Source organism: Pelophylax lessonae, assembly GCF_965119305.1.
Source record: "Pelophylax lessonae genome assembly, chromosome: 4".
In the NCBI taxonomy this organism is placed as follows: domain Eukaryota; kingdom Metazoa; phylum Chordata; class Amphibia; order Anura; family Ranidae; genus Pelophylax; species Pelophylax lessonae.
The window spans coordinates 289,925,530-289,939,793 of record NC_138771.1 but is presented as its reverse complement, the minus strand read 5'-3'; the positions used below and the strand labels follow the sequence as shown (position 1 = coordinate 289,939,793).

The 14,264-nt window shown below is 37.2% G+C and overlaps 1 protein-coding gene across 2 annotated transcripts; it reads left to right on the top strand.

Annotated features, from left to right (window-relative positions):
- Positions 1–4,864: 4,864 nt before the first annotated feature.
- MYF5 (myogenic factor 5) lies at positions 4,865–7,191 on the top strand. Of its 2 annotated transcripts, none has more exons than XM_082255994.1 (3): positions 4,865–5,514; positions 6,343–6,415; positions 6,675–7,191. In XM_082255994.1, the coding sequence occupies exons 1-3, from the start codon at positions 5,014–5,016 to the stop codon at positions 6,866–6,868; spliced, it is 768 nt and encodes a 255-aa protein (XP_082112120.1). In that variant the 5' UTR covers positions 4,865–5,013; the 3' UTR covers positions 6,869–7,191. The 2 variants fall into 2 exon arrangements, with proteins under 2 accessions (XP_082112120.1, XP_082112121.1); XM_082255995.1 differs by having other exon boundaries at positions 6,347–6,415; positions 6,675–6,863.
- The last annotated feature ends 7,073 nt before the right edge of the window (positions 7,192–14,264 follow it).

Sequence of the window (14,264 nt, the reverse complement as noted above, 5' to 3'; positions counted from 1 at the left end):
GTGCTTTTTATTTTTATTAGCTTTTTCTTAACTATTTTATAAATAAACTGAAAAAAAAGTTTTTACTGTTTTTCTCAACTGTTTATTTCGTAAACTCTATTGTAACTTGATATTTGTTAGAATGACCCAACACAAGGAAGATCACTGTGCTGTAAAGCAGTCTAGGACAGTGGAGAAACCACTTTCAGTCCTCAAATTTGCAATGCCATTGCCTACTAATCAGCAGTGGAAATCAGAGTTTTGGCACCTTTTGTTTAAATCGTTGACACTTTTGCAGAGAGCAACCTGCCATTTGTAAAGAAGCTTCTTCTCAGCACCGTTCTCTGCCTGAATGCTGAGACTGACATAGCAAAAGCCACAGGGAAGTTATTATTACATTGAAACATTAATCTGGATGCTGAAAAACACAGTAAGGATGTAAATGAATATAATTATCAAATTGCGGCAGTCATGGAGATTTTTTAGATTTAACTGGGTGAATGCATGTTACGGATTAGTAATATACTAGGTAGTAAAGCCTGCAACATCCTCAGAACCTCTACCTTCAAAAGTCCAGTACCCAATGGCTACTCCCATATTTAAATTCCTATAGTCTACATAACCAATATACTGTATTGTAAAAACACAAAAGTGTGGAAATAAAAAAAATTCTGCTTAAACAGTTCTCAGATCTTATCTTGTGATATCCTAAAAGAAACACAGGGGTTGATTTACTAAAACTGGAGAGTGCAAAATCTGGTGCAGCTGTGCATGATAGCCAATCAGCTTCTAACTTCAGCTTGTTCAATTAAGCTTTGACAATAAAACCTGGAAGCTGATTGGTTTCCATGAAGAGTTGCACCACATTTTGCTCTCTCCCTTTTTAGTAAATAACCCCAACAGTCATATCAGATATAATTTTTTTAAAACCCTAAAGAAACACCTTGGCAAGTAAATGATTGTATTTAATAGTTTCTATATATATGTAACGTTTAATGTTATAATTTATTATTATTAATATTATTATTATTATTATTATTATTATCATTAGTATTATTATTATTAGTATTATTATTTATGTTATTGTTATTAATAATAATAATTATTATATTACAAATGATTTTAAAATAATAATAATAAACCAGAATAAGTACATATTATTTTTGATTTCGAAAGCCATTGATACATTACAATAGCAACTGATATTTTTTTCAAACAGTCTAGCATGGCTATAAATTATATTTTTTCTTGGTAACATATCTAGTTATCTATTTAAACAGGTAAGTGTTTATGAATACAACTGCCACCATAATTAAAGATGATACGTATTGTAATAATTCTTAGGACTTCACACTAATGTATAAACTTTGGATACGGCCTGGAGTAGGGTTATGTAAAGGTTTTCCTTCATCCCACTCTTGTCCGTGTTGTTTCCTCCCAATGTAGCAGGAACTAGCAGCCTCTTGTATTCCCAGAGCTGCTAAAAGTATTCACCTCTTTGATCTCCCTTGGGAGTCAAACTCCTAGCAGAAACCAATGTCTTCTTCAGCTGTCCTCCACACACATTCATCCTGCAGCTCTAGCAGGTAGTCATTTGTTTGCTTAAGTGTGCAGGGTTCCCAGAGCCCAAAGCCTTCTAACGCCTTGGGCCGGGGACACACACACACATTCACACTGGTCTACTGAATTTAAACTTGCCCTACCAAAGAGCATTGAGAACTCAGGGGTTAACATCTTAGGTGTGAATTTTTACAATCCTCCCAACTGGGAACATATATACATAAGTATATATATATATATATATATATAATAAAAATAAATATATATTTTTATATATATATATATATATATATATATATATATATATATATATATATATATATATTTATACTGGTATCCAGATCCCTGAATACTTGTTTTATTTGAATATTGCTGTAAGAATTTAACCTACTCCATTGCTCAAAGGCTGTTCATTTCATGATACAGCATGATTCAGTCCCAGAATTCATTCTAACATCTGCTGGTTATGTTATGAGTAGGTCACATTACCATTAAAAGGTACACAATTATTCTAAAAATGACATCATTATTCTGCCAGTTAGGTACCCAACTAGGTAGCAAGTGAAGTTTATTTGAATGTTTTGCCAATCATTACTATTGCATGACATTTCCATACAAGGTATATGTACGTGTTGCTTAGTTTGGTTAAGGGTCGGTCCTTTGATGGCATGTCAGTACATCTTGTGACAGGCTTCATGAGTCCCTTCCAGACCTTGTTTGGGTGCACTGTGATCCCATTTTCAGCACTTCAATCCCCAAATCCCAGAGGCGCAGATTCTTTGCTGCCCCATTAACTGACCTTGTAGTTGGTGTTTTCCTTCGCCCCATTTAGTTCCACTTGCCTATTGCTTTAGTTGTGCTTAATTTGTTTGGAGATCAGTTTACAAAAGAAAAGTGTAATCCCTCAGGGATGGTTTCCACACATAAACCAGTGACACTCAGAGAAGACACAGATTTTCTGCTTCAGTGGGAACTTCAAACATAATACTAGCTCATAACCTGTACTCTTACTTAGAAAAGAAATATTGCTTTTTCAACTATTTATTTTCCTACAATTTACACAAAAGAAAACTTTAAAAAAGGACTTTAACAACCACAGCACTATATTGTTGGTATAAAAAAAAGTCAAAACTTTTTTTTAAATTAATACTTTATTGTATTTTCTTTTGAAACGTGCTATTTTGTTAAAAAAAAAAAAAGCAAAATACGCAAATGTGTTAAGTTGATGGAACTCATAAGTTATATTTGCAATAAAGGTAATCAAAATTGTAAATATGCCGTTCTATAATATACCACAATTATGGCATTCCATTATCATATTTTATTGAATTTTTTATTAAAATGAAAAAAAAAAGAAATATATATATATATATATATATATATATATATATATATATATATATATAAAAGCATAAACACAAAAAGTCTTGTCAATAATAACAATGTAAAGAGGCTGATTCAATAAAACATAAAAAAAAAATGAGAACAGAAGGGGGGTTGTTATCTTTAGCCACCAATCAGGACTCTTTTTTTCTGTAACATGAACAGTGAAACCTGATAGGTTGTTATGGGCAACAACTTCCCTTTTGTTCGCATTTGCTGTTCTCTAGTTTTAATGAACCAGACCATATAGCTTTCAAACAATGAAGAACCTAAAAATAAAGGAAAAGGAAAAACAAAGATGTCAAAGATATAAAAAAAAGAGAAATTATACAAGGAAGAAAAATATAATTCAGTTTTAAATTATATTGCAATGACTAAACTCAAAGTAAATTAAAAAAAGTACAAGATAATTATTCATATTAATTACAATAAACAGTTATGTTCATAAAAAAATGTATTGGGAATGCTTTTTTTTTCTTTATTATCCTATGCCTTACTGGTCCCACCAACTAACAACCTTAAAATAAGACACTGCATATGAATTGACTGTGCTTTTACCCATAATTGTTAACAAGTATCTAAACATCTAAATGAGCATCCATTTACAAATCAATCAGATAACAAGAAAGCCCATTATTACCATAGAATACACCTGACAAAAAAGGTTACTGCACAAATTCACTAAATAAGCATAGACTTCGCTTCCTAATAAACAAGCAAAGGTGCAAATAAATAAAACAATAAAACATCAAATTTTGCTAACAGCCCATTGTTTGCACCATAACTTTAATGCCTACAAAATATAAGTCTTGAGGGTGACAAAACAGACAACCTCGAAATCCTGCCACTGTACTGGTAGCCACTAAGGACCTTAAACATCAAAAGTTTGCAAATTCACTTTATCAGCTTCTTCCTAAAAAGTAATTTTGCACATAAAATTCATTATGCAGAGTGACTATTTGTTTTATACTGTCGATGGGCATACATTAAAGCCTAGTAGGTGAGAAAAACATCCAGAAAAGTGTGCCCACTGAATTACTGACATCCTCTTTACCTTCCTCCTTCCTGAACCAAATGTGTCTGCCAGCTCAGTATGACCCAAGTGTTGCTTCACCTTGGCAGAAGCCTGCTAATGGCTTCATTACCACTTTAATTACCCCTAAGAGATCCAGTGATGTGCTGCAGCTTTTGGGAGACTTGTCAAGGAGTTGTGTGAACTTGCTGAGAGAGCCAGGGGTGGAGAATCTTGAAGCAGCTGGGATCCATCTGGAACTGTACTAGGAAGCAGGGACTGGCTACTGTTGTGACACCAAAGGATCAGGTTCAATGCAGGATTATGGAGAAAAAAAACATGTATAATCACATTCAAATTACATTTTCTACTGTAGCTAGGGCCACATTAGCCTTATTATAAAAATTGATTATTCCGCAGCTGTGCTTTCTTGTAAAAAATGATAGAACAGCTATATGGCACTTCAATATTTGAAAATAAATGCCGTTATTAATATTATTAAGAATTGTGATGCCAGCAGCTGTTGCTCAAAAGGCACACCCTAACATACAGTGCATTGCTTTATATTATTTGCTCTGATGTGTCCAAATAGATATAGGTAAAAATAAATATAATCATGAAAAATTGCATAGATAATTAACAAAAAAATTATTTTGAATACAACATAATTTGGTGAGAAGTAAATACCTTTTGGAAGTCATTTTTTGAAATGCACAATAGCTGTGCAAGTCGGAGGTAACCATATGATGTGTTTCCTTATACGTATAAAACTACCTAAAACAAATAGCAAAGTGTCAAAAAGCCATTAAACTGAAACCAGACTTTGAGGAAAGGAGGGGCTCACTTAGACAGCCCCTGTAGGGGGATGATGTGGGATATGCTAATGGCTATTAGTCTCTGTGGACCAACCTCCTTTAAAGGTGATATATATAAAGCTGGTGCTTCACCACAGAAACACTTAACCTAGGTTTACTAATTATTGAGGAAATCACCCAAAGCTACTCCAAAGCCATTTCCTGAGCCTTGTTCGCTTAAACCTGAGCTCGCATCTTTTCATCCTCCCCAGCAGCACACTAAGAATGGAGATAGTAGATGGATGCCATTTTTCCCCATCTGAATTCTTTTATGACAGCTCCTGCATCCCTTCTCCGGAGGAGGAATTTACAGATGACTTTGAGCATGATATGTCTGTCTATGGTGCTCCTAAGCAAGGCTTCCAGGAATCTGATGAAGATGAACATGTTAGAGCACCCACCGGTCATCACCAGGCTGGCCACTGTCTCATGTGGGCATGCAAAGCCTGCAAAAGAAAGTCATCCACTATGGACAGAAGGAAGGCAGCTACAATGAGGGAGAGAAGGCGCCTGAAGAAAGTGAACCACGCATTTGAAACCCTTAAAAGGTGCACCACAGCAAACCCCAACCAAAGGCTGCCCAAAGTGGAGATTTTAAGAAATGCCATCAAATACATAGAAAGTCTCCAAGATCTTCTAAGAGAACAAGTCGAGAGTTACTACAGTCTCCCGGGACAAAGCTGCTCTGAGCCTAACAGTCCAGCATCCAGCTGCTCAGAAGGCATGGTGAGTTCAACAAGGCAGTGTACAACCTATCGCTTTTCATTGTGTGTCACTCATCTTTGCTGCATGGTGGAGCTGGCGTATGAAAACTGCAACAAATGTGGTGTTGTTGCCCATAGCAACCAGATGAAATTTGTGTTTTTCCAGTGTAACATTCAAATTCAATCCTAACTAGTTGCTATGGGTAATCTGACTTAAGTTACTATGTTCAGGTTTCATAAATCAGCCCCTCTGTATTTGAAATATTTGTTGTTCAATGAAATAACATGGTTTACTGTAACATGACAATTTATATCAATGAGTTCTCGAAACACAATGAAGGTTTCACTTTCACTTATTCATGCATACAAGAAAATAGTATAGATCCTTCTTAGCAATTTAAAAAAGTCATGTGTTTAGGTAGTGTGCACCCAAAGCCCAAGCCCAAGCCCAAACTAAGAATTCCCAGTTCTTTCTCATCGAAACTGTCTCTTAGAAGCTGTCTACTGTTACCCTTTAGTGTACATGTTCCAGGTTGTGAACAACACTGGGAAACAGATCTGCGGTGAAATTAGTGTGGCCTCCCCCATCCTCAATCCATTCTTCATGCTTAACATGTTACACATTTTTGTGAGATTTCAATTTTGCCATGCGGCTCGTTTTTCACGAAACCTCTGAATTAGCACCAGTTGATGTCATAAAAGCTTGTGAGATTTTCCGACGCTCTCAGTCAAGGTGTCACACAGAATACTGCTAATGTGGCTCACAGACAGTTATAGTCAATGATCTTTAAAGCACATCCCTTTGAATCAGTGGTTTTATGGGACCCTTCTGTTTTTTTTTTTTTTCCAGGCAGATTGCATCAGCCCACAATGGAGAAGAAATGGCGGCTTCGAAAATGCCTACTGCTCTGATTTACCAACATGTAAGTATTTCAAATGCATAGTGTTGATGTTTAGTAATTAAAATGACAAATATCGCTATTCACTTATTCTCTATTACTAAACTACAAGTCTTGGCATATAGTAGTATTGTGTGCTGAGACTTGTAGTTTCACGGTAGATGTAAGACCACATGTTATCTATCTCAGCTGGTAGTGCTCTCTAAATCGAAATAGTTAACTAATATGTAAATATCTAGATACTATATACAACTCTAACATTTTATATATGTTTGCTCTACAGCCTTTCCTTCAAACAAGCTCTCAGCACTCTCCAGCCTTGACTGCTTGTCTAGTATAGTGGACCGCATTGCCTCTTCCGAGCAATGTGTTCTCCCTCTGCAAGACTCCATCTCCTTATCTCCATCCAACAGTGCTGACTCCTTGCCAAGCACCCCTGAGACCCCAGATTCCAGACCTGTGTACCAAGTGCTTTAAGCTCAATGACATCAGCGTTAAACAACATGTGAATTGCAACGAGACATTTCCTAATATTCAAAGGGTCAACAGCCTTTTATATAGACTGCAATCAAATGTGTATATAAGGACTTTTTTTTTTTTTAACAAAGCTAAATTATATTTTTTCCTTTGCTACCAATCCTATTTAACTGGACTTTATCTAATCTTCATTCTCGGTGGTATTTACTTTAATGAAAAGAAACTGACACAAGCTTCTTGTTAAAAATGACTTTTTGAAATATTCTTCTTTGTTATATTTAAATGACATTTAGCGCACTTTGTCATTTAGATATGGGAATTTTTAACAAAACAGTCTTGTAAAACATCAATGAAAGTTTGAAAAGTGTTTTTTTTTTTTTTACATATTTTTATATTCTAAGATGAGAGCTACATACACACATTGTGAACTGATGTAATTTATATGAGTGAAAAATACAAAAGTACAAAAGGCTTTTTTTGCCACTGCTTCAAATGTTATAAACATTAAAATCATGTTTTAATATGTATATATATATATCTGTAACAAAGGCTGAAAAAACAGCTTTACATTGTAGCAATGAATACTTAAATAACCCCTCCATAAAAGGGATGATCAAACAAGTTTAATAAAAAGATGCATTTACTCATAGCAACCAGTTAAAAATTCCTCTTTCACAGATCCTTTTCACTAAACTGAACTGGTTGCTATGAATAAGTGCATATAACCATTGCTCTGTGTTCTGCCTTAAATAAGTAAAAAGCATTATGATACCATTAGCCTTATCAAGCCTTACATCTGTCCAATTGCCTCTACCTTTGTTGAGTATGAAAGCTCTCTAGTGTATATTTGCAGATAATGTTTTGCACATCATTTTTCTTCTATTACTTTTATTAATAAAAATGTTAAACTAAATTAAGGTTTCTCTATTTGATTTTGAACAGAAATTTAGCAATTTTACAAGAAAGGTTAAACCATTTCAGCTGAACTGCTATAGTTATATAATCACACATATTGTTAAAAAAACAAATCCAGTTCTTTGGATTGCTGATAAAGTAAAAATGAAATATATTTCCGTTAATCATCCCACCTGGTCAAGGTCATCCTCAAAACTTGTGTAAGAACCCATTCATTTCTTCATTCATTCTTATAAATAGCACACAGCCTAAGTTTACACTAGTGGTTATGGGGCAATAAAAACACACAGTAGAGCTATGTTTTTATAGCACCCCAACTGCTCCCCCTTAAGTTGCAAGGCAACAAATGGGGGTGTACGTTTGCATCACAGTGCTGCAAGTATTGTCCCCCTGTTGCGCTTGGCAGGCAGTATTGCCTGCTGAATGCAACACATTTAATTGAATGGAGCCCCTCCACAATCACTGTGGTGGTTAGGGGTTGACACAGGCAGTGAGGAGGTGACGTAACGCCTTCTCACCATCTGTTACATGTCCTCTGGAAAGCGATCCACCTTCTTCATACTTTAGAGGGTGAAAACTATGTCACCAGCAGATAAAGGATCTCCAAAGTGGGTCCAAAGCTTTACTCAGTGATCACATCATAGTTACAGAATCTATTTTTTGGATCCATACAGGACCCTCTTATCAGATATCACATGCCTGGTGAAGGGGTCCTGCGTGCCTCCAAAGCGTTGCTTCTATAACTATGATGTGATTACTGAATAAAGCTTTGGAGATACTTGGTGTGCTGGTGAAATACGTTTTTTCGCTTTGAATGTCTTTGGTTCCCAGCTGGTGGACACTGCAGCACCCACTTACACTCACAGCCATTTTTCAGGAATGTGTGTATTAGGAAAAGAGTACAAAATCTGGTGCAGCTGTGCATGGTAGCCAATCAGCTTCTAACTTCAGCTTGTTCAGTTAAGCCTTGGCAAAAAAAAAAAAAACCTAGAAGCTAATTGGTTTCAGTGCACAGCTGAACCAGATTTTTCATTCTTCAGTTTTAGTAAATAAACCCTAGTGTGTTTGCTCTTTAGAGGATGACACAGGTCTAAAGGAGCCCTTGGGCTTGTTATAAACGTGTAGTAAAAGGCAGAATTGGATAAATCTTTTTGATTACTCCATTCAAACTCAACCATGCACCTGTGGCTGTTAGAACACCCAAATAGTGACTGCATCTGCCTGGATGTACTCACTGTTTGGTCAAAAATTTTCCTCCTGGCTCCTTTGGCAAAAGTCGATTAAAAAGTTGACTTTTGTTGAGTAGGGGGATGCCGACAGGGCCATCCATGGTTATAATTTCATCATGTATTTTGAATTCAAGTCATGTATGTTGGTCTTAAAGGAGATGTACAGCCAAAGCTTGTTTGGCTAGACATTTCCTATGGATCACAGGAGTGCAGTTTGTTCTGCACTCCTGTGACCCATTTTTAGCAGAGATCGGGCTGAAATCCGCCCTCTGCTGACATCACAGAAGTCGATCCAGGCACCGCGTCATCATGACCATGGAGTCGAGATCTGCCAGGTGCTTGGACTGACACCTGGCTCAGCCTCTCAGCGAGCCGTTGAGAGCCTGAGCCGGCAGCTCCCCCCCCCCCTCCACAGCTCAGCACTCCAATGAGCAAGGAGGGGGCAGAGCAGAGGGCTGATAACTGACAGCCAGGAGCTCCATGCTCTGAAAGAGGTCAGAACTGAACGATTGGCGGTGTTCAATCACACGGTTCTCAGTGTAGAGGTGCCGGGGGACAGATGCAGCATCGGGCCGATGCTGCATCCACCAAGGTAAGTATAAATGGGGGAAAAAAAATAATTCCATACATTCTTTGCTCTTCTATATGCTCATTTGCAGAATATTTCATACAAGGACTACAGAAAGCAAGATCACAGGTTACCATTTTTTTGCTGTTTTTGTTGTAACTCTTTAGCACGCTATCTTAGATTAGATGCACTTGTCTTAAATATGCTCCTTTTGAAAAGGGAATGGAAAGTCTTACAAATGAAGTATTATTTTGTATAGAGACTAGGCTCAATTTATAAAGCTAACACACCTGAATAGAGATCATTCATTTATAAGTGACAATTATTTTTGGCTATGTCCATTGAGATTTTGAAAAAATGTCATATGACTGAAACTAAAGCTCTTTATCGTTGTAAAAAAGCTTTGTGAATTAATCCTATCAAAGAGAGTTTTTTAACTTTTAACCTATCAGGATTATTTCGTGTACAATTTCTAGTGGGGAACTGGTAACCAATTAGAAGTAATATTACTTTAAATGTCATTCTCATTGGTTGCTCTTTGCAGTACATTTCTAAAACCTATCACAGATGATATGGCATGCCTTTACCATAAGGCATGCCTGACAAAAGTGCCTCGGGTTTAGGATTGCCTTCTGTAGAACCCTGCACTACTCTGAGCAGGCAGTGAACAAGGGGTGGGGCAGAACTTTGTTAGGCTGGCTATAGATGAGTCGAAAACCAAATGTTCTGTTTACTGAAAAACAAAAATGGAGCACATGAAGGTGCCATCATTTGATTCATTGTTCTAAAAGCAAATCCAGCATGTTGGATCAGACACTTTTGATTGCAGCATGAAAATCTTGTGTCGCAGCTGGCACACTAATGATGTGAAAAGCAAGATTTTCACTCAATTTTCATCTATGGCATGCTTTAATAAAACTAGCACATTAGTGATTCAGTCGTTTTACAACCTTCATTATCTTACCTTGTTCAGACAAAAGAAAATGAATTGTTCAGTATATGTACTCTGTATAAGATCCCTTCACTCACACCTCAGATGCAACTGTAGCCCAGGTCTAGAAAATAAGTGCTCCCCAATGAAGACAATAATGTCACTTGGTCATTGTGCCAGTGGGGTGCTTCTCCTAGAGTCATGGGTCACATCTGCTTGAGCAAAGGGGAATGTTATACATACTAAGATCTGCCAATGTTATTTTGTCAAAATTGGGAAATTAAATATGTATCGATTTTGTTATAGACTTTATAACAAAAAAGTCACACATTGACGATCAAGGTAAGAAGAGGAGTAGAATTGCATTTTTGCTGTTCCCCAACAGCCATCCCTGAACCTGATTAGCTGGAGTCTACATCATTATTTCCCATGTGCATAATACATCCTTACATAGCTTGTCTGGTTAAAAAAAGACACATGTCCTTCAAGCTCAATCAACAGAAAAAAAAATAGAAACCTGTATTTTCATTATTGTCCATCAATTGTCTACATTTCTACCTTTTATTGTTCTATCAGTGCCATTACACCACTCAGTTTCAGTGAAGGTAAATCTCCTGTTACTGTGACTTTTCTAGCCTGCGTATCCCTTTCTAATCCTGTCAATCTCTACCTCCTCATTAATAATGGGGAACCTGTAACATACCCCAATAAATAACTTAGCAGTATGCACACCCTAATGACTTATCACCACCACACTCTCCCTCGTCATCGAGATCCTCTTTCACATAGGGACAGACACCATTAGCTTTATGTTTTACACTGTCCCTCTAAAAAGAGCATAGCCAGGAATATTGATGAATCAATCCAAGATTCTGAGATCCCAATTAAATGATAGAATTCTTCCTAAACCAAAGATTCCAGCTCTCGCTCTCCCATTTTGCTTGTTTAACTTCCGTCATTTGTAAACCTAAAGACTTAATTTACGGTGGCATTTTGCAGTTAGATTAATGATATCATTTATTGTTGTACAAATAATCTTATTAATGAAAGTTTTGTAACATAAAAGTCTCATCAACTTCCATAACTTTACCCCAATCTTTTCCGACTTCTCCCTTCATGAGAACCTGACCCCTGTCTGACAAATCTGATCCATTATTTTCAAACACGTTCTCCCACCTTCATTCTGCTTTAAATGCAAGTCTACCCCTTTTTAAAGTTGTTTTGAACCCCCCACAAGGCATGAAGTTTTAGGAGCTGGATGATATTCACTAGCCCTCCATGAAAAGTGCTGCAAAGTGGCTGGATACACACTATCCAACTTTTGTGGTTTGATTTCCTTCAGATTGACCTTATGTAGTGCAAGGGCCTGCCAGATTGCATACAAATTGAAAGTGTTTAGGTTTGACCTCATATTATATGGTTTTGGTAAGTCTAAAGGAAAAAGTCTTCAGAAAATCTTATAGTGTGTATGGCCCATTAGAAAGAGGCCTTTGGCTACATCCAGTCTGACAGCAACTGACAGCTAGCAGGAATGAAACAAAGTACAAAACTGAGAGACATTCAATGGGAAAGACAAGCAAGAGATCAAGGCAGGCAAAAGGCGGAAATCATATTGAAAAACAAGCAGAAGGATGGGACAGGCAGCAAACAGAAAGCATAGCCAAAAGTAAGACAAGTCATCAACAGGAATTAGAAACTGGAACTGGAGATTAGGAACAATGAAAAAGAGTTGGGACCTGGAAACAAAGTCACAGAGTAAAGTCTTTGCTCAGGCTATTCCAGATTGCACTGAGCAGGTTTAAATAAAATTTCTGATTATAATATCAGAGGAAGTGCACAGTAGAAGGTGGAACGGTTAAACTGACAGATGGTTTAAGGGAAGAAGCCCATTGCACAGGGAAAGAGCAAGCTGCAGCAGCTATAGAGCCTAGGGGAGAAACAAATAGATACTACAGAGGGTCAGGGTTAGACCTGCATAGCTTTTTTCCCCAAAGAGAATGTCCTGTGACCTCCATAAACCTCTCCCTTTACACAAAAGACTCCCTCTTCCATTTAGGTGCAAACCATCTTTAGCATATAGGTTGTACCCCAATAAAGTCAGCCCACTGTTCTATAAACCCAAATCTTTCCCTCTTACACCAAGGCTTCAGCCATGCATTTAACTATAAGCATAGGCTCTTTTTCATGTGTTGTGCCTGGCACAGGCGATATTCCAGGTAATATAACCTTGGAGGTCATTCCCTTCAATTTACAGCTTAGTTCTCTAAATGTATTATTAAGTATCCTCCATCTACAATATATTCTGCATGGTTCCAACATGATCACATTGAGCCCCGCCCTGTATTTTTTTTTAGAATGTCCATTTCAAGCCAAACCTTGACACCAGGGAGACAGCAAGCCTTTCGGTGGAAATGATCCCAGTGTGAAGTTATTTTATTGGTTCTTTTGATGAAGGAATCCCCAATTATATCCAACCCAACTGTATGACCTTATAACTCTAACCCCTCCTTCTCCACATCTTCCCTATTAATTTCTTTGTCATTGAGAAGAAGACTACAATTAAGGTTGTCATTCCCATCAGTGTTGCAATCTACTCCTCCTGTCATAGCGGTACTTGACCATGGAGCTGTGCTTGAATTTTGTTTACATGTAGCACACAATGGGGTTGATTTACTAAAGGCAAATAGACTGTGCACATTTGCAATTGCAGTTGCTCCAGAGCTTAGTAAATGAGGTAAAGCTTCACTTTACAAAGAACACCCAATCACATGCAAGGAAAAAAAATAAGAAAAAAAGCACATGATTGGATAATAGAAGTCTCCAGAGCTTTTCCTCACTTACTAAGCTCTGGAGCAACTGCACTTGCAAAACTGCACAGTCTATTTCCCTTTAGTAAATCAACCCCTATGTACTATACACAACCTTCATCGTTACTCACATTGTAAAGTGCTGAACAAACTGTTGGCGCTATATAAATCTTGTATAATAATAATAATAATAATAATACTAACAATCATACTCCCAGTTACAATATGTATACAATGTATGTAAATTAGGGTTGATCAAAATATGATTGGGTTAGATTCAAGGGACATTCCCCAAACTGATCAAAAAGTTAGGAAATTGTGATTGTTAATGCAAACCCCTTTTAACCCCACACAAAACAAGAAAAAGGGGTCCTCTCCAAATTCCACACCAAACTCATATCGAGCAGCCTAGTTGGCCATAAAATGGGGGGGGGGGGTATTCCCCCTCTTGAATTATACAAGGCTAAATGTCCTTAACATGGTAAGGGTAACTTGTTAGGATGGTCCCCTATGTTAATGAGGACAAGGGCCACATTTCCACAACTCTGGCCCTGTGAATGTGAGGGTCTGTGGGGGGACTTTTCAGAATGTGGGAGCCCCCTTTAAAATAAGGTTGCCTCAGTAAAAATAAAACTTCAATGCTGTCATTCACAGTGAGATAGTGGTTGCTACAATCTCAGTGGTGGAAGCTGAATGTAAACGGAGGGGTCATATTTGGACAATGATATCAGCCAGCATCCCCTGCTTCACTGTTTATGTCCAGCTGAATGGAATACATCATTGGCTGTGTCCTAGCAACTGTAGCCCTGAGCAGAAAGCTGTCATTCATTTGTGATGATAATTATATTGTCACTAATGAATGTCTGCTTGCACATGCGGATGTTCACTACAGCGGGTAAGAAAATATACCATATAGTTCAGAAATTGGGAAATTCCCCTAGAATGG

Coding starts and splice junctions, on each gene's coding strand:
- MYF5 (XM_082255994.1), top strand. CDS start 5,014: ATGGAGATAGTAGATGGATGCCATTTTTCCCCATCTGAATTCTTTTAT. Junction 5,515..6,342: donor CCAGCTGCTCAGAAGGCATG/GTGAGTTCAACA, acceptor TTTTTTTTCCAG/GCAGATTGCATCAGCCCACA. Junction 6,416..6,674: donor CTGCTCTGATTTACCAACAT/GTAAGTATTTCA, acceptor TTTGCTCTACAG/CCTTTCCTTCAAACAAGCTC.